At 38.8% G+C, this 25,168-nt stretch overlaps 1 protein-coding gene across 3 annotated transcripts; it reads left to right on the top strand.

The window, feature by feature from the left end:
- Positions 1-1,739: 1,739 nt before the first annotated feature.
- On the top strand, positions 1,740-25,168 carry ZHX1 (zinc fingers and homeoboxes 1). Of its 3 annotated transcripts, none has more exons than XM_081116659.1 (4): positions 1,740-2,106; positions 7,590-7,706; positions 17,401-20,259; positions 23,440-25,168. In XM_081116659.1, the coding sequence occupies exon 3, from the start codon at positions 17,626-17,628 to the stop codon at positions 20,254-20,256; it is 2,631 nt and encodes an 876-aa protein (XP_080972785.1). In that variant the 5' UTR covers positions 1,740-2,106; positions 7,590-7,706; positions 17,401-17,625; the 3' UTR covers positions 20,257-20,259; positions 23,440-25,168. The 3 variants fall into 3 exon arrangements, with proteins under 3 accessions (XP_080972785.1, XP_080972787.1, XP_080972786.1); XM_081116661.1 differs by having other exon boundaries at positions 1,742-2,106; positions 7,590-7,726; XM_081116660.1 differs by having other exon boundaries at positions 1,882-2,019.

Here is a 25,168-nt window from a genome sequence, read left to right as displayed (position 1 = left end):
CATTGGGCAGTGAACCAGACAGACAGCTTATAGAGAGAAGGGGTTGACTCTATAAACTGGTGTTAAAGAATAGGAGGGGGAGAAGGGGAAGTAGGAGGATGGATGGGCGAAAAGCAAGAAAGAAAAAAGGGTGAGGCAGGGAGGATGGAGGGAGGAGAGGGGAGGGGTTCCAGTCCATACCCTTAAAGGGATCTCTTTATGTATTTTGATCTCTGGCTTGATGTTTTCATGTTCATAGTTTTTTGCATGCTTACTAGACTGTAATCTCCTTGAAGACAGTAATATTGTCTGACTCAGCTTCTGCACTCCCCACAGTGCCCGGCATACGCTGCTCAAAAACCATTGTTAAGTGCATGAACAACAGGATGAATTTCTGTATCTGAAGCATTTCCCTTCCTCAGAGATCAGTCCTAAAGAGGGGTTCTCAGGGGGCATATTGTAGGGCCAGCTTTTGGCCTGTAGTTCTCATACTGGTGTATTTATTTACATAGTGAAAAACGTTTTATTATTTTTACTGATACTAGTATAGCATTTTAGAATCGATGACTTTCTTTTTTCACCTTTATGTTATTAGAACATTGGCTTCTTGAAATTATTTGTGTAGATAGCTTGCATTATCTGTGAATTTAATTCCAGGAGAGTAAGTGATGTTAAATTTTTGTTGTAAATACAGGGTGTTGAGTATGGCAGGATTGAGTACCTCTGTTTATAAGATCATTACGCTTCTCTTGCTTATGCGTCCACAAGTTGTAGGATTCTAAGATGAAACGTACAAATAAAAAGCTGGTGTACACTGATTTCCACAATCAGGCTTTCACTTTAAGCAACTGCATATTTTAGGATTAATGGGGCTCAGCAGAGCGCCACTGTCAAAGCACATAGGGTCCGTGACGGGGTGGGGGTGGGGTCCTCGCACGTCCAGGCCCGTGAGCCTGGGCAGAGTAGCTGGGAGGGTGAGTCGTTTCTCTTTGCTCTGGTTTGTACTTTTCTTCATTTAAAAGATGATGTGGGGGTGGAGGGGAAGTGCGTGGGGAGGAGCGGTGACGCTGCCTGGTTTTCCCCAAGCCTGGGCCCGCAGTTGGCCCCCTCTGCGGGGCTGGTTCACGTTGAAGCCGTCGGGATTTTAGCACCACAGCCCGCAAAGAAAGCCCTCCAGAGAGTGACTCGGGAGCGGGAAAGGAGGGCTTTCGGGGAGCAGAGGGTGCTTCTGTCTCGCATGGCGGTTCGAAGTGAGGTTGAACTTTTTCAGGGTCTGAGTATGGAGCTGCAGCGGGCGGTGCAGCAGGGGCCCTGGAGGCAAGAAGAGGCGGGGCGTGGGTTGACAGGAGGTGAGGCGAGGCTAGAATAGAGCGGGGCCTCGGGAAGGCGGGGCTTCTATTGACAGGGGGCGGGGCTTCCGCTCACAGGGGCGGGGTTTGGACAGAACTGTCATCCTTAAAGGGGCTTATGATGAGAAAGAGTATTTCTCAGCAGCCGGCGGTGACAATAGGAAGGCGGAGCGCTCAGGGGGCGTGGCCACAACTGACAAAAGGCGGGGCTGCCTTCTGGATAGACTTGAGTGACGGCCTGGCTTCTGTCTCTAGGGGGCGGAGCTATCGTCGGCTAGGGCAAGACTACTGCGAGACCTGGAGAAGGAGGAGTTTATGTTGACGGGGCGGGGCTTCCACAGACAGGGGCGGGGCTTCTGTTGACAGAGGGGCGGGGCGGCTCTTACCTCCCGCCTCGGGCCAATCCCGGGCGTAGAGGCCGGGGTCGAACCCCAGGGGAGCGGCAGGGTCCGGGAGCGGAGAGCCGGGAGCGGAGCGGGGTGGGGGCGCGCAGAGGGCGCGCGCGCGGGCCGGCCCCGCCTCGGCCGGCTCTTCTCCTCCCAGCCCCCCGCAGCCGGCCGCTGGGGCGCGCGCCTCGCCTAGCTCTCCCCCACCCCGCCCCACACCGCGGACCCTCCGCGCTCCGCGGGGCCTGCGGAGCTCCGAGGCCCTGTGCTAGCCAGCCGAGCGGTTCCGGGTGTAGGGTTCACAGGTCAGAGTTGACTCCCTGAAAAGTGCAGCCGCTTTGAAACGCAAGATGGCGGCGGCGGGGCGCTGAGAGGCGCGGCGGCCCCTGCAGGTAGCGGCGCGAGCCGGTTCCGGGACGAGCGGGCCGGGGCTCCCTGGGGCTGCGGGCGGGAACCGGCGGCGCGGAACCCGTGGCCCGCGTGCGGGCCGGGAAGGCGCGCGGCGCGCGGACCTGACGGAGGAAGGCGGCCCCAGGGCAGAGACCCCGGGGGACAGCGCTCGCGGCGGCGGGGCGCGGGGCGGACCTGGCGCTGGGCATCCGAGGGGGAGGGACCGGGCCTGCCAGGGCCGGGCATCGCCCCTGGGGGACAGACAGACCCTGCGCCTCCTTCGCGCTTTCGGGGTCTCTGTGGCCGGGGAAGGAGCTGGGGGGGGGGCTCCGTGAGGGAAAATCTCAGTCCCTTGCCTACGAGAGGGCTGAGCAACTTGGGGTTGTTGAGGGGAGTGAAGACTGGGTCTTACGGGAGGGTACGCCGCAGGGATGGAGAACCCCGGCAATATGGAGGGTCCCAGGGGAGGTCGGGAACCCTGCCTTGTAGGGGCGTGTGGCCTCGTGGGGACTCAGCCTCCCTCAAAGTAAGGAGAGAGTCTCTTGCTGGAGCCGGGCGCACTGGCATTGGGGTTGGAGCCCCGGGAAACAATACGGGGAAAGCTGTACCCCACTTCAGGGAAGGCTGGGCACCTATTTTGGGGCCAGGCCGTGCCCCCACTTCGGGGCAAGACTCAGAGTTTAGTCCTTAAGATGTCTATTACGTTTTGAAGAAGCCCTGGGACTTAGGGTGAAGTTAATTACAGAGAATGGAAATGTTATCTGTCCCTTTCAGAGGGAGCCTGGGAGGCTGACCAGGGACTGCTCCCAGCCTTGGCCTAAAGGGAGCAGCCTCCCTATCCTGGGGGGGGGGGGGGGTGCAGGGCTGGAAGGAGATGGGCGAGGGAGCGGGTCTCATGGCCGGCAGGCAGAAGCCGGGGGACGCCCGGGCCCTGGGTGTATCCGCCAAAGTTCTTGGTAAAGAGATTTGAATTTCTTTGTTTCAATTGCGTCTTTTCCACCTCTGCTCTGCACGGGTGACAGCGAGGGAAGAGCAAGACCCCGGGGAAGGTCTCCTTGGGCTGGCGCGGGCTCGCGGCTCTGAGGCCGGCGGGGAACTGGGAAGCGAAAGGGGAAGGACGGGGCGGGCGTCGGGAGACCGGCCGAGCCGAGCGGGGCTCCACCCGCCCTGCCGACCTCTCGGCCAGCTCCGAAGGAAACCGGGAGGCAAAAAGAAGAAAACAGGACAAAACAAATAAACAACAGAAAACACAGAAGAAAAAGACGAGAGAACGAAAGCCACGAGCGGGGGCTGACATTTGCCCCTGGGGGAGGGGGATGTGAGCGAAGGCTGGCTAACGCGCAGAAATCAGCGGGTTAGGTTGGGGTCTTCCGTGACTTGAAAAGCAGCGGTTCCCCGAGAGGTGAAGAGCCCTGCAGAAGAGGGAAATCACAGACTTGGGACACAGAGTGGTTACAGTTAGGGAGGAAGAAGCAGCCCCCCAGCAGTGGCTGCTGGTTTGGAGCGTGCGTGTAGGAACCCACCCAAGCGCACCTTTAGGTTTGTTGGTATTGGTCGTTGTTTCTCAGTCTTCGTCTAAAAGCTCACCTTGTGTTGTATGGTGCTACATGAATTGTCTTTCCCTCTGAAAAAGTCGTTTGTTGTTATGCCAACAGTGAGGATGAACGGGAGTTGGTTCTAACAAGGATATTGACTCTAGTATATCCATAGATTTTATTTCTTAAGTAGCACTTTGGACTTTTGATTTTAAGCAAAAGAAATGTGTGTGCTGCCAAAGACAATAATGCAGTACAGGATGTAAAAGAAAAAGGGCTTTCATGAATATTTTTTCTCTCAGTTTTTCCCTTCTTACTCTAAACATTTTAGGCCTAAGCAGACTAATGTTATGCAAAATAAAATGAAAATCTTGGGCCCTTTCAATATAGAAATGATAGCATTTCGTGTAGCAATGAACCTTTTTGTAGAAGAACCTCTTCAGATGCTTTTTTTAGTGATCAGGATGAAAATGAGAAAAAATAAAGACCTGGGTAACTGATGATAGCTACCATCCACATAGATTTCTCGAACCATTCTAGTATTTTTAAAAGAGCTCTAACATATTCAGTGGAAATGTTTTAGAAACACATTTCAAGTACAAACTAGTTAAGAGCTGCACATTTGGAAGAGACATTTTTATACATGTGTGCTGTTCTTTGGTTTCCCCAAAGTGCATGTAGCTCTAGTTTTATATTCAATTCTGAACAGATTAGGCTGGTGAACCAGCGTGGCACTGATGCCAGATGGTTTGAAAATATGCTGAGGCGGAAAACATAAATGTGCCTGCACTGTGAACACTCATTAGTAGATGTCTTTTCCTTACAGCAAGCTGATTGTTTCACTGAATTTGGAGGACAGTCCATAAATGATGTCCCAATTATTTCATCTTTCATGATACTTGTATTTTAAATTCTTTTTAAAATAAATGTGAAGTTTTGCAATTGTTTTATTAATGAACTTAATAGCATAGGTGAGGTGGGTTCATTTTGGAGACTTTCTCCCTTTTGTATTAAGCTTCACATTAAGACTGAAAGGTGATGTAACGATGTATTATATATTTTCTTTCGTGTTTGTTAGGCACAATAATGTGATACTTGGGACTAGTTTGCTTTAAATTATAGCTTTATTCTTAAGTAGAAGTACTCTTAAATTATTAAAATGATAACAAATGTAGCTGAGGAAATAACCTTTTTATGTACATTATAGCATTGTGGATTTGGGCTCAAAAGTCTCTACTTATTTGAATATTAACAGTGTGGTCATGAGTCAACCAGACTTGCATGACTGAAGCTATTGATTACTAATCAGGATATATATTTGAGCTTACATTTTGGAGATCTGTATTTTACGAAGTTAATTTTTAAAGTAAATATAATGTTTTTCGGTAGTTGCCAGGTTTTGGTCTTATATCACCAGTACTCCATAATGTATTTAAGAGTATAAAAATGGTTTTATATACCTTTGGTCTAAATAAATATAATGATATACTTTGGAAAAGAAGTATTTATGAGCAGTTTAAGAATGACATTTATTCAAGGGAGTTAAAATAGAGTAAATCATATTTTATGCAAGATTTTTATTTTCAGTTTTTAGATTTAGATTTTTTTAAATTGATTTTTAGGGAGAGGGAGAGAGAGCAACATCGATGGGAAAGTACAGCATTAATCAATTGGCTGCCTACTGGGGATGGAGCCTGAAATCCAGGCACGTGCCCTGACCAGAAATCAAACTGGATAATGCCCAACCAACCGAGCCACACTGGCCAGGGCTAGATTTAGATTTTTAAAAAATATCAAAGCTTATCCAAGAAAATTGAAACACCAATGTGGTAGACACATCATATACATATTTATAATTTTAAATAAAATAACAACTTTGTCACTCAATTTTAGTGATTTCCTGTTTCCCATAGGATTTCTGACTCTTTTTTCCCCCTTCCTAAAGGTCTTTCGCATTGTTGGGAGGAATTAAAGGAGATAGAAAGATTCTGATGTTTCTGTGCATTTCACTCATAATTATGTTTTTCTTCTATGTAGGTCTGTTTCCTTTACCTTCCAATATTGTTGAAAAGAAGTTTGTTAAAACTTTTCTGGGCATGGACTGTACTTGGGAGTGAGGGATGGTGAAAAGAGAACAATTTATCTTTATTACTATAACATTTTTTATATCAGAGATTTGTTAGTTCTATGAAAAAGCCCTTAAAATGTGTTATAGACAAATGATTCTCCTTGAAGGTCAGAGAAAGTATGTGTATGTTGGGGTGGGGTGGGGTATAAATTATGATTGATCAATGTCTACTTGTTAAAGCCAACTTTTTCTAGCAGTGCTTAAAGTGCTCAAAGGTATGAAATGGAAAATTATTGCCCAGACTTTTAAAATATTTTATACTGTTGCAACATTTAATGAATTTCAAACAAAGGCTTCTTTTCTATAAGTTAAAGTTAACACCTTAAATAAAAGATAAATCTAATTGTGGACTTATTAATGCCAGGAAATATTCCAAACACTTTATATGTGTTATTTCTTTCAGTCCTCACAACAACCCTATTAAATAGGTACTATTATAAGACACTGTGAATTAGAGAGAAGTATTCTAAAGTAATCCCAGTATCAGGAACTTGAAATAACATCAGGCAAGTATGCTTTTCATCCAGAAGTACTGAGGAGCTCATTTATTGCTCCTCTAGTTGCCTTGTGCCTTCACATGTCTTGGCAGTTCTTCTCAAGAGACTCCTATTTGGTGAAACATCTTGCAATTACTGTGTGATTTAAGAGTGAATTCAAATAGGTTACCAATTTCCTATAACATTAATAATTCATTTTGGAAAATAACCTCTCCTTTTTGGCAACTATTTCCTATCTTCTGTTCCACATCCTGTAGATGGATGGCTAAGGAGATACCAGGAAATGAAATTGTAGAATTCCCAGACTGCTGAGATAACAGGATGCTCCACTGCACTTACCAGGAAAATAGTGTAACTATTTAGCTTAAGCTTTAACTTTACCTAGAAGTATTATACTAAAGGGTTGGTGAATTTACATTATTTCTTGACTTAAGAGGGCTCTTTGTAAACTTGTATATAATAATACCAAGAATCAAAGGATAAGGTATTGGGGGGGAGGGGGAAATCATCTTCCTGAATATTCATTCACTATGGTTACAGAGTTTCAGTGCTCAAAGAACAACAAAAATGATTCAACCCTTCAAAAGCATTATTTCCTGTTACTTAATAACAGAAACGATTTTATTTTTATTAAATTTTCCTGATTGGTTTAACTCTGAGTAATATACCATATTTGGATGCAAATCTTTTTTCAGGGAACAATTTTCAGGTTATTTGTACAATTTAATGTTTCACAATGCATTGATTGAAAAGCCATTTGGTTGTAGCTTTCTTGCAAAAACGAAATAATCACCAGTCATTCTATTAGATACTACATGTTTAGAGGTAGAATACCACTAGTTTATTTAAGTAGTATTGGCTTATTGCCAGCATTAATAATCCATTCCATTCCAATTAATGCATAGTAAGTTAGGATATAGATATCAGTAGTTGATGTGTAAACATAGAAATATATACCTCTTTCCAACTTAGTTTTAACTAAGTTTTTTTTGTAACTCTTGTGTAGTAATTTTTTACAATTTCAAATTTCTTAATCTTAGCTTTCCTATGATATTCTGCATATATCCATATTTTGAAAATTTTTATTGAAAATACTATCATGGTGACTTGATACAGAATTTTTTAAAAGTGTAGTTTTCAATTTCTGTGTATCTTACTAATACTGGGTTTGGCATTTAGATGATTCTTTTAAAGTTTCCATGAGGAAATTAAATTTTTTTCAAGGTTATATTGATTTTTTTAAAAGCCAAGGCATAAACTTTAAAATTTCCTACCTAAGACTGCATCATGTCTAGAATAATAAAGTGATATTACTTTTTTTGTAGGAGATGGCAGATAGGTACTTCGGACCTGTTGGTAATGATGGCCTGAGCTAAACACCTCCTAATTTGAAGGGACACCCTTCCATGTCAAAGCGCAGAATGCTGAGGAAGCTATGGCAAGTATGTGCTCCGTTGTTTTGGTAAGGTAAAACTCAGGTACTGAATGTACTCACTTTAGATCCCGTGACACTCTGACTCAAGTTTTAAAAGCTTTTCATAAGTAATCAGCAGATATATTCCTAGCACTTTTGTAAGAAATGTACTTTCAAACTTTAAAAATATAGAAGTATTGGCTGCTTCAGTTTAAATGGAAACAGCATCGTAGGTCATAATACATCTATGTGGTATATTCATATTTAATTTTTTAATTGATATTTATAGAAATCCTCTGTGTTTCAGGCACTGTATCAGATGCTCTAGTAAACAAGACAAGTGAAGTTCATGAGGGCAGAAACATTTTTTATGGGGAAATTGATCCAGAAATTTTACTATTCTTTTGCCTATATCTGGAAAAATGCTTCAAAAACAATTCCTGAAAATATATTTTCAATATATAGCTTGATAATAATAGTTAATTATAATTATAGAATTAAGATATTAATAATTAAATAAGTTAGGTTAAACATAGCATTATTTAAATATTCAAATATATTTTTACATAATTGCATGTGTATTTTATTTACCTGATAATATATTGGCTTTTATAAGGAGCATTAGATTACATAGTATACTGTTTGAAATATTTATACTTTAGTTCAATTGTTATCTTAGACGATTCAAGAAAGTACTAAGAAAGATTATGTAACCATTAATATGGTGGTTTGCTTTCATTTTTTAAAAGTTGATGAATCCTTACAAGTTGGCATTACCAATGTAATTACTATTATATTGCAAGATATTTTTTAAAATGGAATGATTATATCCTGAGTGAAACAAATAACAGTTACTATGTTTTATTAAGGGGGAGGTAACAGACAGATGAATGGTTTTTCAGCTTCTCAATGATAATCTCACTTGGAATCAAGAATAGCATTCTTGTGTTAGACCATGTGTTAGACTGTCTGTGAAAGACTTAACACACCTCCTTGAGAAAAGTAGGGGAAAACTATTTGAGCAGAAAATTACTTTTGGATCATATAAACTTAAATAACAAAAACAGGAGATTTCATTATAGTGCTGGTGTATATATCACTCTCAGTATGTTCTACACCTACTGATATGCCAGCAGAAGGCAGCAAACCAGGATGTTAGTGTCCGGAGACCTTTCAGAAAGACATTTCACTGCTCAAACCTGGGGGTAGAGTTTGCCAGGAGAAATCTGTCAGCTTGGATTCTCCTTTTAATCTTCAGCAGAATGAAGGTCGGCTTTCTCTGGTGGAAGGACACAGGAAAGAGGATAGTTTCTAAACCTTTTTTTTCCCCAGTCTTCCACTTACTACACATTGAATTTTTTAAAAAAATTTATCTTTATTGTTTAAAGTATTACAGATGTTCCCCTTTTTTCCTCCCATTGATCCCCTCTACCCTGCTGCCCCCACGCCCCCCAGGCCTTCACAGCACCATTGTCTGTATCCGTGGGTTATGCATATATGCCTATAAATTCTTTGGTTAATCTCTTCTCTTCTTGCCCCGCTGGATTCTTCTTTTTTTTGGTTAATCCTCACCCAAGGAGATTTTTTTCCATTGATTTTTAGAGACAGTGGAAGGAAGTGGGGGAGAGAGAGAGAGACAGAGAGAGAGAAACATTGATGTGAGAGAGACACATTGATTGGCACATGCCCTTGCCCACTTGGGGCCGGGGATCAAACCTGCAGCCCAGGTACGTACCCTTGACTGGGAATTGAATCCAGAACCCTTCAGTACACAGGCTGATGTTCTATCCATTGAGCCATACCAGCCAGGGCTGGATTCTTCTTTTAATCTTTAGCAGTATTAAGGTCAGCTTTCTCAGGTGGAAGAAAACAGGAAAGAGGATAGTTTCTAAACCTTTAAGCCTTAAATAGCATTAACAAAGGGATCTTCTGAAATTAGATTATCTTTGGCCACAATTTCTTAGATGCCTTCATTTTTATCACATTCATTCCTGTCTATATTCACCTTAATACTTGAATTTTTATTGTCTTGAGACCACTTTGGAAATTTTCTTGAGATAATCTCTTAGTTAATAATTCTAGGTTATAGAAATTTTTAAAAACGTTTGTTAAAGTTATAAATTTGGGTTGCCAGATTTCTCATTTAATTTTTTTAAAGAACTTAACTGCTGTTTTTGAATATTTTTACATTTTAGCTTTGAAAAATGCCTCAAGTGTGCGAAGGTCAAAATGGTTATTTTTTTTTAATTTTTATTTTTTAACATAGTAGATATCCTTTGTTTTAATTTGATCCCATTATTCTTTGTTCCTACTATTATTTCAAGCATTTTGTGATTTTGGTGGATTCCTAACTTTTAGTTTGAATACAAACATGTAAAAATAAGTATTTTCAGCTGGCTAAACAGAACTCTGACTCACAGAGGGAAAAGTGAAACTAAGTAGAATACGGAGTCCAAAGAAATTTCAGTGTATGTATGAATACCTAGTCCAAAAGATTCTGTTTGCATATTCTAGCTACATTAAGAACAGTTTTATTTAGTTGATTCTAGGTCAAAACTAACATGATCCTTAAAAATTATAGTTATCTTCTAAATGTTCTTATTTGACCCAGAATTGATATAAAAAACAAACTGTGTTTTTATTCACATAAAACCTTACCAAAATGACATGCTTTTGTGGCTAACTAGGCCAATAAACTGCTATCTGTTAATCATTTAATTTGAAGTATAAGACAGCCAAAAAAATAGAGGCTTGGAAATTCAGTGTAGTTATAGCTCTGCTTAACTATAAACGACATTGGACTTTTATTTTTAGTGCTAAGTGTAGAATTTTTTAAAAAATTTATTGTTGAAAATATTACAGATGTCTCCCTTTTTCCTTCCACCGACACCCTCCACTCCACTCCTGCCCCACCCCAGGCATTCACCACACTATTGTCTGTGTCCATGGGTTATGCATATATGCATATAAGTTCTTTGGTTAACCAAAGAGATTAACCAAAGAACTTATAAGCATAGAATTTGAAACAATCTACTCACTTTTTATAGTGCATACCATTGAGAACTTATATTTTAATCTCTTTAAAAATGTAACACCATTTAGTTTTCTCTTGCAACAAAAATAATGATTCCAAATTCAAATTTGCATTTGCTTTCTTGTAAAGACTAATTCTTTGAATGAATTTATCTCTCTCCATTCCTACATAGTCCACAAATTTAGATATACACTGTTCATGCATAAAACTGATTTATTGTAACAGAATTATAGATGTTGGTAAATATTTGTTGAATATTCATTGCTCTATTTTAATAAGTGGAATGTTTTATATTTGAGGATGTTTTAATATTCTAATAACTAAGGTAATCTTATTAGTAAGGATTTTACCATTGAAAGTAATGTACCATAAAGCAAGCACAGTTATTCTTTATAGCACCTCTATAAATGAACGTTTAGTGAAGTAAGAGGTATGTTATAATATACAATACAGATATATTTTAAAGGTTTTTTTTTTTCAGTAAATATTACTGAGGCCTTCATAGGCACTGTGTTGGGCCCTGGGGAGAGCTAGCCAGACATTCTTTCTGACCATGTAAGAAGAACTACTACTAGAACTGCCCAAAATTTTTATACTGTGGTGAAATAAATTTTGCTTTCATTAAAATGCTTTTCTGGGGAGAAACTTTGTTGTAATTATTTTGATGAGTTTAGGATCATGAATTGTTTAAGGAGCAGCCTATCCTCAGGAGAAGAGCCAGGATGCAGATAGGACCATGAAAATTGGCTTGGCCTAGAGATTATGGGTGCTGTTAAGGGTTCTTAGAACCATTCTGACTTCTCAGACCTGGAGCAGAAGCTCCAAAAAATATCTGGAATACACCTAAATGCTATATAGGAACGACCGTAGAAATATTTAAATTTATTTCCAATATTAAGGCCTTGAAACTATTGTTTGTTATATTTTATAATAAAGCAATGTTATAAATATTGAAGAAAACTTGTAAGTACCACACACAAAAATTTCACCCATCTCGTGAAAAATTTATTTTTTTATATTCTCATGTAGTCTTTGTCCATGTGCATACATATTTTTGATTGGTTTCCTCCCGCACTCATTCCAGTCAAACCTGGGACCCCTCAGTCCACGGGCTGATGCTCTAACCACCGAGCCAAACTGGCTAGGGCATTGATTATCATTTAATGGCAGTATAACAATTGATTGATCAGTTATATTTTTAACATATTTCTCTATTGAAAGATTAACTGAAAATAGCTTTCAAACGTAATTATATTTACAGTGCTGGATGCATTTAGTGCATAATTTTTCCTTTATTGGCAGATTTCACTTTGTGTTTTAATTGCAAAGCCACTTCACTACTCAGTTGTGCAACTGAACTCTGACGCTCTTACAGGTAAATAGTGCAAGGTTCCCCAAATTGATTTTGAGCTCTGTTTCCAGTTGACCTTCAAATAGAGGATAAGATATCTGTCAGCTAATAGTGACTTTTGTGTGGCAGTTTTCCTCTCCCAGCCCCACTGCACTTGAATGACAAAGGAGATGAACTGGAACCACATCATAGAATTTCTTATTCTGTCTTTTTTACCCTTTCTGCTTCTTCATTCAATTGGTGTGGATTGTCAGCCAATTAAGTTCCTTGAGAGAGAGAGGAAGGGAAAGAGAATAGAACTAAATAAAAGGTATTTCTTCATCTCCAAAAAGAATTTTTCAGGGACTGGAAAAAAGCATTAATTAGTTACCTACTGTGTAAGAGTGTGTGAAGAGTTTTATTTTGATCAGCCTCTGAGGTAGATACTACTATTCTTATTTTCTCCAGGGCACCCTTCTCTGTGTCTTCTAGAAACCTCCTACAATGTACTCATATAGTTCCTGATACTTCCTCTCTCATTGCATTGATCATAGTTATTCTAATTGTTTACTGACTCTTTTTCTTGCTTAACTGCTAATACCTGGCAGACCAGAGACTATTTGTCTTGTCACCACTGTATCTCTAGTGCCTAATACAGTGCCTGTCGCACGGTTGATATTCAACAAATAGTTGTTGAATGAATTGTTGAATTGAAGACTCTTGGTTTTGTAGGTGGGAAAATTGAAGTTGATACTGAGAAACTTAACCAATCATCAAACTACTAAGTGAAGATTTTATCTTATACCACAGTGCCTCTGTGAATTTATTGTTCTGGGCCTGGGTTACTTCTTCCATAAAAATTGGGTAATTGCACTGAGACCCTTGCTTCCCCCCAAATTATGACTTTTTATAAGGATGCCAATGATGCCTTTGTTTGTGCTTTGCTCTATTTTTAGGCTATATGCTATATAGGTATTATAGTAGAATTGAGCCATTGGACCAAATCTTGAGGCTCTTTTGGGAATTCTCAGTGTCCCTTTAGAAATATGTTAAAATGCTGACTCTGGTTTTGTTAGCAAAATGTGAGCAAACAGTTTTAGGAGTAAAGAGGAAAGAGTCTATATATTTGGGTATAGAAGTAATCTGAGGTTGAGGCAATCTGTAACATCCAAGATAATCAGATTTTTAGGCCTTTGCATTATTGAAGACTTTTTTTAAAAAACTCTCTTTTAAGTAGCTTATTTAAATTTAATTATGTTGCCAAGACCAATGCTTTTAAAAGAAAAGGCACATTTGTGCATAGACATCATTAGATTGTAATATAATGTATGAATGTTTTGTAATTTTCATGACTTTAGCAAAAATATTCAAGCTTTTAAAATTTGTTCATATCTGCTTAAATTCTTATGAACTGACTATTCTGAGTAAGCTGTAAGAAAGAGAAATAAAAGTAATATTTTGGTAGCATATTCCTATTTTTATGCTAGAGAAGATTAAAAAATAAGTTTAGCCCAAGAGTCCGAGAGCCAGGATAACAGAGACCTTAGCTTCTCAGGATTCCCTTCTGTATCTCTTACTGTTACTGGCGACTCCTTTCTCCGCCTGGGTGCCTGCCTCAGGCCTGCCTTCTACAGTGAAACAACCTGAAAGGACACATTAAACTCCTTTTGTTTTTAATCCTCACCCGAGGAATTTTTCCATTGCTTTTCAGCGAGAGTGGGAGAGAGTGTGGAAGGGAGAGAAACATTGATGTGAGAGAGACACATTGATTGGTTGCCTCCTGCATGAGCCCTGACCAGGGCCAGGGATCAAGCCCTGCAACAGAGGTACATGTCCTTGGCTGTAATCGAACCCAGAACACTTCAGTCCATGGGCTGATGCTCTAACCACTGAGCGAACCAACTAGGACACGCTAAACTCACTTTAGATTAGTTTTCAAATTTCCTGGCTCAGCAGTGGCAAGCTGAGAAGGACTTCTGATGAAATTGGTATATTGTTTCAAAGTATTTAAGTTTTTAAAGCAAAGACTTTCAAACACATCTCAGAACCCATCAGAGGTGGAAGTAGGGATTGTGGGATTCATGGGATGGGGTCAGGAAGTAGTTTAGCCTATTCTCCAATCAGACAGCTATTTTATCTGCTTTGCTCTGGGGCTTCTCAGAGAATTTTGTTAGAAGAAAGGGCCTTCCTGCTTATAACAAAAAGTTTGAAAACCACCACTTTCAGGAAAGGTAGTTTCAGGAAAAAAAACTATCTTTGACATTTAAAAAAAATTTTGTTTTTCAATTACAGTTTATATTCAATATTTTTTTGTTTTAATTCCAGGTGTACAGCATAGTGTTTAGACAATCATATACTTTACAGTGTTCCCCCAGATATTACTAGTATCCACCTGGCACCATACATAGTTATTATAATATTACTGACTCTATTCCCTATGTTGTATTTTACATCCCCATGACTATTTTATAGCTACAAATTTGTACTTCTTAATCCCTTCACCTTTTTCACCCAGTGCCCCAAACCCCCTTCCCTCTGGCTACCATCAATTCTCTCTCTGTATCTATGAGTCTGTTTCTCTTTTGTTTGTTTATATTGTTCTTTAGATTCCACATTTAAGTGGTATCTTATGGTATCTGTCTTTCTCTGACTTATTTCACTTAGCATAATACCCATGCTGTCACAAATGGTAACATTTCATTCTTTTTTATGGCTGAGTAATATTCCATTGTGTATTTTTAGGACCACTTTTTTATCCAGTTGCCTGTTGATGGGCACTTGGGTTGCTTCCATATCTTGGCTATTGTAAATAACGCTGCTTGACTATTGTAATAATGAACATAGGGGTGCATATATCCTTTCAAATTAGTGTTGGGTTTCTTCTCGTATATACCCAGAAATGGAATCACTGGGTCATAAGACAGTTCCATTTTTAATTTTTTGAGGAAGTTCCATACTGTTTTCCACAGTGGCTCTATCAACCTGCATTTCCACCAACAGTGCACGATGGTTCCCTTTTCTCTACATCCTCGCCAACACTTGTTGCTTATTGATTTGTTGATGGCAGCCATTCTGACAGGCGTGAGGTGATACCTCACTGTGGTTTTTGCATCTCTCTGATGATTAGTGGTGTTGAGCATCTTTTCATATGTCTGTTGGCCATCTGTATGTCCTCTTTGGAGAAATACTTATTTGGGTCCTCTGCCCACTGGGATTGTTTTGTGGGGTTTTTTGGTGTTGAGTTGTATGAGTTCTGTATAAACTTTGGATATGAACCCCTTACCTGATAGAATCTTTGGCTTTTTGGTATTAGTAGACCCCAATTAGTGTAACCTGTGACCCTAGGAGAATAACAATCACAGAGTTGCTTATCCCCCTGCCCTTAATCTGTCTCCACTGGCAAACGTGGGTGCTGCTCATCTGTACTCCTCCACTTACTTAAAGCCATTTGAGGAATTTCTGTTTTCCATGGCAAAAAATGATCAAACAGCTATGCTAACACTTGGACAAAATAGCGATGTCCCTATTGAATTGACTAGGGGAGATGGCATTAGCTTAGTTTATATCATTTAGTTAAGAAATCATTTTCAATTTTAGATTTCTTTACATTCCCTTAGAAATCAAAGAAATTTTATAGGAAAAAAAAGTGACACCTTTGAGAGTAGAGAATTTGACTGCTGACACTATAATTATTACTAAGCTGATGATCTTTATTTTATAATATGGGAATTCAAGGAACAAGGGGCATTTAGTCCAACTTTCCATCTGTTGCTTGGCTCCATTAAAGGATATGCAGTATGTATTTCAGTTAGGGGGATCTTACCGCCTTCAAGGGCAGCGCATTCTGTCTTTGGACAGCTCTGTTTCCTAAGAGTGTTTTCCTTTACCAAGTCAGTGTATGTCCTTGTAGAGACCTGGTTTTGCTTTATAATCTTTGAAGTAAACTTTCTCCTCAGTTCAGCTAGGATAAGGACCATGCCAGTAAGTGAATAGTTCTAATTTGTCGTAGAGAATAAGACCCCGTGCTTACTTTATTCCTTTTTATTTTGTGTAGACTTCAGAAGCACACCAACTTTAACTGATTTAGCATCAAAATTTTATTTGAAATATTTAAAAAATGTGTTTGTATGAACATAATGCACTTTTTCTTAATGATTCAAGGTCATTCTTATGAATTTCAGGTACTTGTTCTCTCTGGTGATACCCTCATGGCATGTTGAGTTTTATAGGACTATTTTCCTATTCATTCTTGTTCAGTTAATAAACATTTAGTGAGTCGCGACGTCCTGGGTTCTTATATGCAAAAGGGATATAGAAATGAACGAGAAGATGGCCAAGACAGCTCTGTTAGGTTTAAAGATATAAAGGTCATTGGCTCAATCCAGAGTTTCAGGGACTTTATTATATCTCAATAAAGCTATCACTTAAAAACAGAATATAATGAAACATACACCTATAATGATGAGTAGGTTGTGGGACAGAAATGTAACATTTCTCTAGTACATCACAGTCAATATTAGACTAGAAAATAAATGGGAGGAGGTCAGGCCAAGTCAAAGCGAGAAGGTGAGCTATAAGGCAGACAGATTATCCTACCAAGTGCACACACATGTGCTCTGGCATAAGGGTTGGCCTGTGTGGAGTGTCCCTGGCACAGCAATCATTTCTGCTGGGCTTAAAGCATATGGAAATAGGAGTCAGGAGATTGAGGTCAGGGCCAGGTTGTGAAGAGAACTCTATGTGGCTTCAGGAGTTTGGACTTTATTCTTTGATAAACTTTAAGTCAAGAGACTGATGAGATGAGATGTATTTTATAAATTCTGGTAGCATTGTGGAAAATGATTAAGAATAGTGTTTCTGAAACTGATCATTCATGCTGTGTCTTTGCTTTTCTGCCATACTGGGGTGTGCTTTTGGGGTGATGAGACAGGCTAGAGGAAGGAGGGGGCATAACTGATGGATTGAGTTTCTTACATATGTAATGGCCACAGTCACTTGAGTATCTGTGACTGCTTTTTATAGTTTTCAACTTCCTCTCTTGTTAACAGATTATCATTTTACATTGGTAATAGTCTTGCCAAAGCAACCTTTCCCCTAACTTCCCTTCCAATATATAGCTACCTGAAAAAACCAAATAGGCCTGTGAGCTGACCCATGAGTACAGTACCTGACATTCAGTGAGTTGCCTTGGAAACATCTATTTTGATTCTTAGAGGACTTTTTTCCTGGTTCTGGTCATATTCTAAATCTTTATAACTGAGCCATCCCATAATTTCATATAAGTGAAATATAACTGTAATTTGTTTAAAAAATCATAATCACTCATTTAAAAACATTTTTACATTTATTTTAATGTAGGTGATTGGAGTTGTGCTTCAAAAATTTCAGCAGTTCAACAGTATTTTATGTGCCAACAATAAGCTCTTTACTTGATTGCACCATGAAAAAGCTGCTAATGAGACTTGTTGAGCATAGAAATGGACCTGAAGACCCAAAAGCCATTGTTTTCAAATGAAGAATACTGAACAGTTTTAAGCCTCAATGCTTTTTAGTCACCACTGAGATTTCCCCTATAACATCAGAATGGCAAGCAGGCGAAAATCAACAACACCCTGCATGGTCCTTGCCAGTGAACAGGATCCAGACCTCGAGTTGATATCAGATTTGGATGAAGGGCCTCCTGTACTGACGCCTGTAGAACACACCAGAGCAGAGAGCATCTCAAGTGATGAAGAAGTTCATGAATCTGTGGATTCTGACAATCAGCAAAATAAAAAAGTTGAAGGTGGCTATGAATGTAAATATTGTACTTTTCAAACTCCTGACCTAAATATGTTTACTTTTCATGTGGATTCAGAACATCCCAACGTAGTGCTAAATTCCTCCTATGTTTGTGTCGAATGTAATTTTCTTACCAAAAGGTATGATGCACTTTCTGAGCATAATCTGAAGTACCACCCGGGAGAAGAGAATTTTAGGTTGACTATGGTGAAACGAAATAACCAGACAATCTTTGAACAAACCATAAACGATCTGACTTTTGATGGTAGTTTTGTTAAAGAGGAGCACGCAGAGCCAGCTGACTCTACAGAAGCTGCTTCTTCAGGAATACCTATCAGTAAAACTCCCATCATGAAAATGATGAAAAGTAAAGTGGAGAACAAGCGGATTACAGTTCATCATAACTCAGTGGAGGATGTTCCTGAAGAGAAAGAGAAGGAGATCAAACCAGACCGTGAAGAAAGCGGGGAAAGTTCTAGTTCTTCGGCTCCTGAAACTAATACCAGTACTTCCATTGTCAACAGAGTACACCCAAATGCTGCCAGCACAGTAGTGACCCCAGCAGCAGTTCTCCCCGGATTAGCACAGGTGATAACCGCTGTGTCAGCTCAGCAGAATTCCAATTTGATTCCCAAAGTCTTAATTCCTGTTAACAGCATTCCCACCTACAATGTCGCATTGGATAACAACCCTCTTTTGCTTAACACCTACAACAAATTCCCTTATCCAACGATGTCAGAAATTACTGTTCTTTCTACTCAAGCAAAATACACAGAGGAACAGATCAAGATATGGTTTTCAGCCCAACGTCTAAAACATGGTGTGAGCTGGACTCCCGAGGAAGTAGAGGAGGCGAGAAGAAAGCAATTCAACGGAACAGTACACACTGTACCTCAGACCATAACTGTTATTCCGACACACATTTCCACAGGGAGTAATGGCTTACCATCCATTTTACAGACATGCCAAATAGTTGGTCAGCCAGGCCTGGTCCTCACACAAGTAGCTGGAGCAAACACCTTGCCGGTAACAGCACCGATAGCCTTGACAGTGGCAGGGGTGCCAAATCAAAGCAGTGTACAGAAAAGTCAGGCTCCTGCTGCTCCTGCTGCTCAGCCTACTGCGGAAACAAAACCAGCAGCAGCAGCAGTCCCAGCTCCTCAGCTTGTCAAACATGAAACTGCACCGGCAAACCCTGATTCATTTGGCATTCGGGCAAAAAAGACTAAAGAGCAACTGGCAGAATTAAAAGTCAGCTACCTTAAAAATCAGTTTCCCCATGACTCAGAAATTATCAGACTTATGAAAATCACAGGTCTGACAAAAGGAGAGATTAAAAAATGGTTTAGCGACACAAGGTACAACCAGAGAAATTCAAAGAGTAATCAGTGCTTACATCTCAACAATGATTCTTCCACCACCATTATTATAGACTCCAGTGATGAAACCACCGAGTCACCAACTGCCGTTACTTCACAACATAAGCAGTCCTGGAATCCTTTCCCCGACTTTACTCCCCAGAAGTTTAAAGAGAAGACAGCAGAGCAGCTCCAGGCCCTTCAAGCAAGCTTTCTCAACAGCTCTGTACTGACAGATGAAGAATTAAATAGGTTGAGAGCACAAACCAAACTGACCAGGAGGGAAATTGATGCTTGGTTTACAGAGAAGAAGAAATTGAAAGCTTTAAAGGAAGAGAAAATGGAAACAGATGAAACTAATGCAGGTAGTTCCAAAGAAGAAGCGGGAGAAGCTTCTCCCGGAGATGAATCTGGTGCACCTAAGTCAGGGAGCACAGGCAAGATATGTAAAAAAACACCTGAGCAGTTGCACATGCTCAAAAGTGCATTTGTCCGAACGCAGTGGCCGTCACCAGAAGAGTATGACAAGTTGGCCAAAGAAAGTGGGCTTGCTAGACCAGACATAGTTAGTTGGTTTGGGGACACCCGTTATGCTTGGAAAAATGGAAACTTAAAATGGTACTACTACTATCAAAGCGCCAGTTCCAGTAGCATGAATGGTCTGTCTACCCTTAGGAGAAGGGGGAGAGGGAGACCCAAAGGAAGGGGAAGAGGGAGGCCGCGCGGGCGGCCTAGGGGAGGCAAGAGAATGAACAACTGGGACCGGGGGCCGTCACTCATAAAATTTAAAACTGGAACTGCGATACTTAAGGATTATTACCTGAAGCACAAATTTCTTAATGAGCAAGACCTTGACGAACTTGTTAACAAATCACATATGGGCTATGAACAGGTCAGAGAGTGGTTTGCCGAAAGACAGAGGAGATCAGAGTTAGGTATAGAATTATTTGAGGAAAATGAGGAAGAAGATGAAGTTATGGATGATCAGGAAGAGGAGGAAGAAGAAACAGATGATAGTGACACTTGGGAGCCCCCCCAACATGTGAAGCGGAAGCTTTCTAAATCAGATGACTGAAATGTAAGTTTCTAATCTAAGTGTATATTCACCAGCCACACACATTTAGAACAGCCACTTGGTACCTGTCATCTCCACTTTTGATAGGTTTTTTTTCTTTTACCTAATAAGAGAACTAAGTGCTATGAGTATAGCCAAGAAATATATGATTATCACGTGTAGTCTGATTATTATGATTGTTCTGTTTCTTATGTAGAGTTTAATATTTTTTACTTTAAGGGAAAGTTACCCATTCATTCTCTAAGAAGGGAGACTGATGGGTGGGAGGGAATTCACAAATACTAAAGATGACTAAAGTGTATTTTTGCAATCCTCCTTCACTAAAGCTTCATTTTTTGCCTGTTTAAGGAAAGAATTAAAAAACAAAAACTAAGAAGAAGGGGGAAAGTATACCGAAGGAGAGACTTGCCACAGGGGTGAGAATTGCTCAGTTTTAGGAAACTAGGTGAAAATGGGTATCTTTTTTTCTTTCATTGTATTGCCCCCGAAACTTAGATTTTTAACTAGAGTTTAAAGTGCTTTATATATTAGAATTACTTAATATATTTTCTATTAAAAGCCAAAGGTCTGTTTTAGGCCATATATAAATTCCATGTTTACTTAGGTGGCATCTGTTTTTGAAAACTGTAATATAAATTATTTCTGTTTTAGAGATCAAAAAGTAAACAACAGATTTGATATTAAATTAACGCAATTGCCTAAAATGTCTTTTCATTCTTTGATATAAAACAAACCTGCTACCAGCAGAAATGCTGTATTTGGTTAAAAATATTTCTCTGTAGTCATAAAAGTATAAGTAAATATGCTTTAAACTTAAAGGTTTGGCATATTCCTTAAATCTTTGTTCTTTTATTGGTTGGATTAATTAAAATTTCACTGTAGTTGCAAATCAGATACCTGATTTGGAGTTAGGACTTCAGTTCTTAATACTTTTGGAATTCAATAGCATAGTTCCATTGAGTGTTCCAGGATAAAACTGTACTTTTCAAAAAACAATGCAGTTGTCATGAAATGTTTGTATATGTCTATCAGTAGTCCAAAAGCATCTTGTTACTTGAAATTACTGCAGTGTTCTCAGACTGTAAGGGAGGAAACAAGGCATAGACCCTTATAATCATATGAGCTTATTTACATATTTCCTTAGCTTTCTGCCTCCCTATCCCAGCCTCTACTCTTATGCTCTCTTTTTTCTGCACAGTATCGCCTTAATTCCCCCAGTATCGTCTTCCTCCCTGGTTTTATTTATTTTGTTATAACAGTTACTTATAGAGAGTTTAATATCTTCCAGACACTATTCTTACTGCTTAGCAATCCTTTTCGAAGTTTTCTTTCCATTAACATTTTTTTTCAGGCAGAGAAAAAAATGAAACTAAAAATGCACCAACTTTTGAATAAATATCATTCTGGTTATAGAACAAAATGTATTGTAAGTCACAAGAAGTTAAACAGCTTTGTACAGCTTTATCCTGAGGGCAGCCCTCTATTTCCTAATGTCAGAAATCTTCAGGACAGTCTTTTTTCTGACCCAGATGCATAAAATATTTTTAATAGGCTTTTTTTTTTATTTTTATTTTTTATTGCTAGACAACAAGAACGTGCATTCAGCCAAGATTAAATCAACAAAATTTTTGCCGCAATGAATTGTTGTAGTAACCTCTGCAGTGATTTTGTAAGGAACTGCAGTCTTCTAAAACTAATGTGAACTTTTTTGTATAGTTTAGTTTGACTTTACTTTTAAGTTTGTATGGATATTTCTTATATTAATACTCTTAATAGGTACTGTGGTAAAAAAATTCACACAAAGTCACAGTTTTCAAAAGTACTGTCATATATATAAAACATGTACTTTTGTGGTACATATACACACTTGCCTTGCTTTTAAAATATGCAAAAGTCTAAAATTATAAAAGGCATTAATTAGCAAGTTATTGGCTTAACAGATTGTTTTCATCTTATAAAAGAATTTGCCATAAGTTTCCTCTCAATAGTTACTTTTTCATTTAAATATGGTTCAAAAAAGTAACCCAAACCTTTCCAAAATAGTTATTGCAAAAAGCGAGATACAGTAGTCCCCTGTATCCTCCGGGGATATGCTCCAAGACTCTCAGTGGATGTCTGAAACCACAGATAGTACCAAGCCCTATATAAACTATGTTTTTTCCTATACATACATACCTGTGGTAAAGTTTAAATTTATAAATTAGACATAGTAAGAGATTAACTATAAAAGCTAATAAAATAGAACAATTATAGTATACTGTAATAAAAGTTATGTGAATGTGGTCTTTCTCCCGTTCTACCCCTTCTTCCCCCCTCCGATAAATGATCAGATAACCCTGAAGGCTACTAAGTGGCAAATGGGCAGGTAGTGAATACAGTCTGGATCTGCTGGACTGAGGGGTGATTCACGTCCTGGGCGGGACAGAGGGTGATGATGTGAGATTTCATCATGCTGTTCAGAAGAGCATGCAATTTAAAAGTTGTGAATTGTTTATTTCTGGAATTTTCCATTTAATATTTTTGGACTCTGGTGGACCACAGGTAACTGAAGCTGCAGAAAGCAAAACCATGGATAAGGAGGATTACTGTACACGTGTGTCTTTTGCACAAGCCAGCCTTGTACAGTAAGTCCTCACTTAATGTTGTCAATAGGTTCTGTGACTTTAAAGTGAAGTGATGTATAAGGAAACCAATTTTACCACAGGCTGATTGATATAAGCAAGAATTAAGTTCCTGGAGGATCTCATCAATGTTATAACAAAATGATGTTGAACCAATCAATGTTGTTTGAGGACCTGATGTGTATATAAATAGAAGAAAATACAAGAGTTTAGATTTCATAGTTTGTTTATTACAAATACTGACAATGAAATATATACTTCCTACTAATAATTTTAAATAAATTATTTCATATAGGTATATGTAATATAGGTAAAAATTATTACATATAGGTAAAAATGTCTATAAGCAAATCTGGTACATGCAGAACCTATACACAGGACTTGCACACACAATCTAGCACATTATATAAGATATATGTGGCAAGTGATCTCAGTATTACTGAGTGAATACAGAGGATGTGTTTTCATGGTAATTTATATCATTTTTGTTTCTAAAAGTGGTAAACATTAAAATATGGTTTTCTTTAAATTTTTAGTTTTTTATTATGTTTTTCTTTTATAGCTGCCTAAAATGTTGGAGGAGAATCAGTTCTTCAACTCAAGCTGTCTGATTTACTGTGAATGGGCCCAATCTTTAATGACACTGAAACCCTTTGGGAACATATACATTCTCAAAAAATCCAGTACCCAAAAGAAATGGAACTTAATGTTGTGCCAAAGTTAAACTACTGCAGCTGGTTAAAGTTCTGCAATGTAAATAGAACACTAATTAAAAAACAACTTGTAAAAATTCAAATTTTAATACATTTTTATTCTGCTATGATGGAGACATTCTGATTCTTAGACTTTTAGAGGGGGTTTAGTGACCACTAGAGCTTGTCCTCACCTTTTGTCCAGAGTAATACTGTATGTCTAGTGAGATGGGCCTTATTGTCTGTATCCTTTGATATGTTATTAAGCTTATAGCTTTGAGTGACCAGACATTTCTCAGAGGAAAAATCGTTGGAAACAGGAAAAAGAAAAACCTGATTTATTTCTGCCTTATTTATCAGGCCCTGCACGAAGATTTAAAGTTATGCATGGGCTTATACATTTTCAGTGTAAGTGAAAATACGGCCTTTTGACACATGTTGATTTTGTGGTATCATTGGCACTTAATAATTGGATCTTTCATGGATACCACTGTTACTATTTGTAATGCTTCTGTTACTTTTTTTCATTCAAAGCTGAATTTGCTTTTTATTAAACTGAAGATAACACTGAAGAAGGAAAAGAAACTGGCATACAATTTTGGATAGGGTGGAACTCTGAAATAAATCCTACTGTACCAATCCTATGGAAATCAGAAATGTTTGTGTAGGTGTCAGATCAGAATTTTCAAGAATTATCTTTCAGTGAAATTCTACTTCGTGTAACAATTTCAGTGAATAGAGAAAAAATTCTGAACTGATCATAATGAGTTAAAAGTTAGCTTTTCAGGAGACTGAAAGTTCCTACTAACTTATAAACTTTGTAAAGAACGGTGCTGTTCACTCATGTTGAGAAGGACCCTTTCTTTTGTGACTATAGGACCATTTTCAAAATGTGCTTTCTTTATAGAAGAAATGTTCAGTTCAATTAGCCTTGTATTTTATTTTATTTATTTTTATTTCCTTTTATTCCTCACCCGAGGGCATGCTTAGAGAGAGGAAGGGAGAGAGAGAGAAAGAATTGTAGATGTAAGAGAGAAACATGGAAACATGGATCGGGTGCCTTCTGTAGAGTATGTGCCCTGACCAGGAATCGAACTGGCAACCTTTTGGTGCACAGGACAGCGCTCAACCAACTAAGCCACTCCGGCCGGGCTCAATTAGCTTTGTATTTAAAATTGTTTTTTGTTTTCTTTTTTTCTTTTTCTGAATGACCAGATGTAGTGGGCTTGGCCAGTTTAACCTAATTTAATGAATAATAAATATTAAGCTCTCGTTTTTACCTAAATGTTTGTCAGCTAATAAAAATGTTATGAAAAAGCCTTGAATATGCATGCTGCTTTCATTTTTATAAACTTTTCATTTTTTAACTATAGCTTTATTAGTAATTCCAAAATGCTGCAGTTAGCTGATTTCTTCACTCAAACAGCTGGCTTTGTGGGTGGCTTTTTCATACTACTGTTAACTTTTTTTAAAAAGAAGCAATGTAAAGACTGTAACAATTTAATGCACTAAACTGTTCTTTCTTTTTTTTTCACATGTAAAAACTTCTTAAAGCTCTCTGTATTATAATAATTAAACTGCTCCCTTTTTTAAACCATT

This window comes from Miniopterus schreibersii (genome assembly GCF_964146895.1).
Source record: "Miniopterus schreibersii genome assembly, chromosome: 17".
In the NCBI taxonomy this organism is placed as follows: Eukaryota; Metazoa; Chordata; class Mammalia; order Chiroptera; family Miniopteridae; genus Miniopterus; species Miniopterus schreibersii.
This window is presented reverse-complemented; position numbering and strand designations above follow the sequence as displayed.

What these genes read in the sequence shown, in the direction of transcription:
- ZHX1 (XM_081116659.1), top strand. Translation starts at nt 17,626, where the DNA reads ATGGCAAGCAGGCGAAAATCAACAACACCCTGCATGGTCCTTGCCAGT.